General features: G+C 54.5%; 1 protein-coding gene across 1 annotated transcript in view; it reads right to left on the bottom strand.

Moving 5' to 3' along the window:
- The window catches only part of ALPL (alkaline phosphatase, liver/bone/kidney), a 6,599-nt gene that overhangs the window by 3,107 nt on the left and 1,334 nt on the right, over positions 1-2,158 (bottom strand). The window contains exons 4-5 of the mRNA XM_010185644.1: positions 1,552-1,726; positions 1,244-1,462 (exon numbers count right to left, since the gene is read on the bottom strand). Of these exons, the coding sequence (XP_010183946.1) occupies positions 1,244-1,462; positions 1,552-1,726 (394 nt within the window). The remainder of the gene's footprint in view (positions 1-1,243; positions 1,463-1,551; positions 1,727-2,158) is intronic.

The raw sequence follows: 2,158 nt of genomic DNA, 5'->3' as shown, positions 1-2,158 counted from the left end.
AAAAAATAATTTTAAATTATTTTTATTTCTTTTCCCCCCAATTTGGGGGGGGAAACTCCACTGAGGCGGTGCGGGATGTCCAGGAAAAACCCTGGTGCCACGCGAGAAAGCAGGAGAAAACACCCGAGGAATTTCACCTCGCTCAAAATATCCCTGAATCTCTTCCTATTAATTAAAACCGGGACAAAAATAACCATTTTCAGCAGCAAATCTGGCTTTTTTTAACCTTTTTTTCACATCTGTGGGAGGGATGCTCGGCGTCGGGGTCCCCGGGTGAACCCGCCGGGCTGGAGCCCCATCCCGCAGCTCTCGTTGTTTGCTTTGGAGCCCTATTTATTTGGCCTCCGTTATTTATAACCACGCAGAGATTTTTTTCCTTTTTCTTTCTTTTTTTTGTATTTTTTGAATTCCCCCCTCCTTTCTCCATGCAGAAGGCGAATTATAAAGCTGCAAAACACCGCCGCCAAAATTATTAAGGGAAAAAAAAAAGTGGGGGAAAAAAATGCCTTTTCCCCGCTATATAATTATTTCCAGCCTGGGACAGAGTTAAAATTATATTAAAAGGCAAAAAATGCCAAAGAAGCGGCTATTAAAGAGCAAAATGACAGGCTGGGATGTTTGGCTTTGGGGCTGTTTTGAAGGACAGCAGAGCATTTATTTACAGGGCTGAATTTCTGTGTAAATCCGCAGCGAGGAGCAGAATCGGGGGGGAAATGGAAGGGTTTGGGTCTGGGAAGGATGAGAAAGGAGAGGGCTGTGGCGAAGGGGGGGTAAGTGGGGTTTGGGGGACTGGTGCTGTGTGTGGTGGTGGTTCCCAGCCCTACGGGGGTCCTGGTCCCATGTCTGCCCAATGGTCCTGGGACCCCACCCATGGGTGTTCTCATGGTCCCAAATCTTCTGGGGTTTTGGCTCTGCACCCATGGGTGTTCCTGGTCCCAAATTTGCTGGGAATCCTGGCTCTGCACCCATGGGGTGGTCCTGGTCCCAAATCTGCTGAGGTTTTGGCTCTACACCCATTGGTCATCCTGACCCCATATCTACTGGGGATCCTTGTCCTGCACCCATTGGTGGTTCTGGTCCCATATCTGCTCTGGGTCCCAGCCCAACTGGAGGTCCTGGCTCTTCACCCATTGGTGGTTCCTGCCCAACATCTACTGGGGGTCCCAGCCCTGCACCCTTTGGTGGTCCTGGTCCCACACCTACCCATGGCCCTGTCCTCATCCCTGGGTGGTCATGTTCCTGCCCCTGGTGGCCCACATCCCTGGTGACCCCATCCCCATCCCTACCTCAATGTCGGGGATGTTCTCCACCAGCTGCCGGGCGATGTCCCTGCAGCCGCCCTCCAGCGCATCTGGGGGCATCTCCCCATCCGAGTACCAGTCACGGTTGGCGGAGTGAGCATAGGCGGCGCTGGGGGTCGCGTGGGTCACCCGCGTGGTGGTGACGATACCCACAGCCTTGCCTGCACCACAAATTCAGGGGACAATGGCAAGAACAGCCCCAAAACCCACTGCTTTACCCCCCCTCCCCAGCACCCACCAGCTCCCTCACCTTCATCCTTGGCCCAGCGGAGGATGGAGGTCACCTCCTGGCCCTTGGTGGTGTTGCAGCGGTCGCGGGTGACGCCGGCGCTGACGCCCACTGTCCCCTCGTTGGCTTTGACGCCGCAGAGGTAGGCGGTGGCCGTGCCTGCGCTGTCAGGTACCTGTGCGTTGGTGTTGTAGGTCTGGAGGAGAGAAATAAACCATCATCACCACCACCATCCTCATCACCGTCAACATCATCATCACCACCATCACCATTTTCACCGCCATCCCCATCATCGGCTTCACCATCATCATCCTCCGCATCCAAGAGCTCCCCTGTGCTGTTTGGCTGCACCAGACCCCCATCCCATCTGTGCCCACCTCTCTTTTGCCCCTTGCCCTTCCCATTTTGCCGCTTGCTCCCCCCAGCATGGCTGCACATCATCACCTTGCTGCATTTTGATGCTTTGCATCTTTTTTCAGGCTATTCTGAAGCGGAGATGGAAGCCGCCACCGTGAGCATCCCCCGTGGGGCAAAGGGAGCCAGCGGGGAGTGCCCGGGACTTCAAATTTCATAACAAGAAACTGCTTTTTGTGCAGAAAAACGACCCTAGGAGAAGGCGGGGGTGGGG

The sequence above is a fragment of the Mesitornis unicolor genome, unplaced genomic scaffold, assembly GCF_000695765.1.
Source record: "Mesitornis unicolor isolate BGI_N332 unplaced genomic scaffold, ASM69576v1 scaffold30555, whole genome shotgun sequence".
Classification (NCBI taxonomy): domain Eukaryota; kingdom Metazoa; phylum Chordata; class Aves; order Mesitornithiformes; family Mesitornithidae; genus Mesitornis; species Mesitornis unicolor.
The sequence above is the reverse complement of the archived record's forward strand: the minus strand, read 5'-3'. Positions and strand labels throughout refer to the sequence as shown.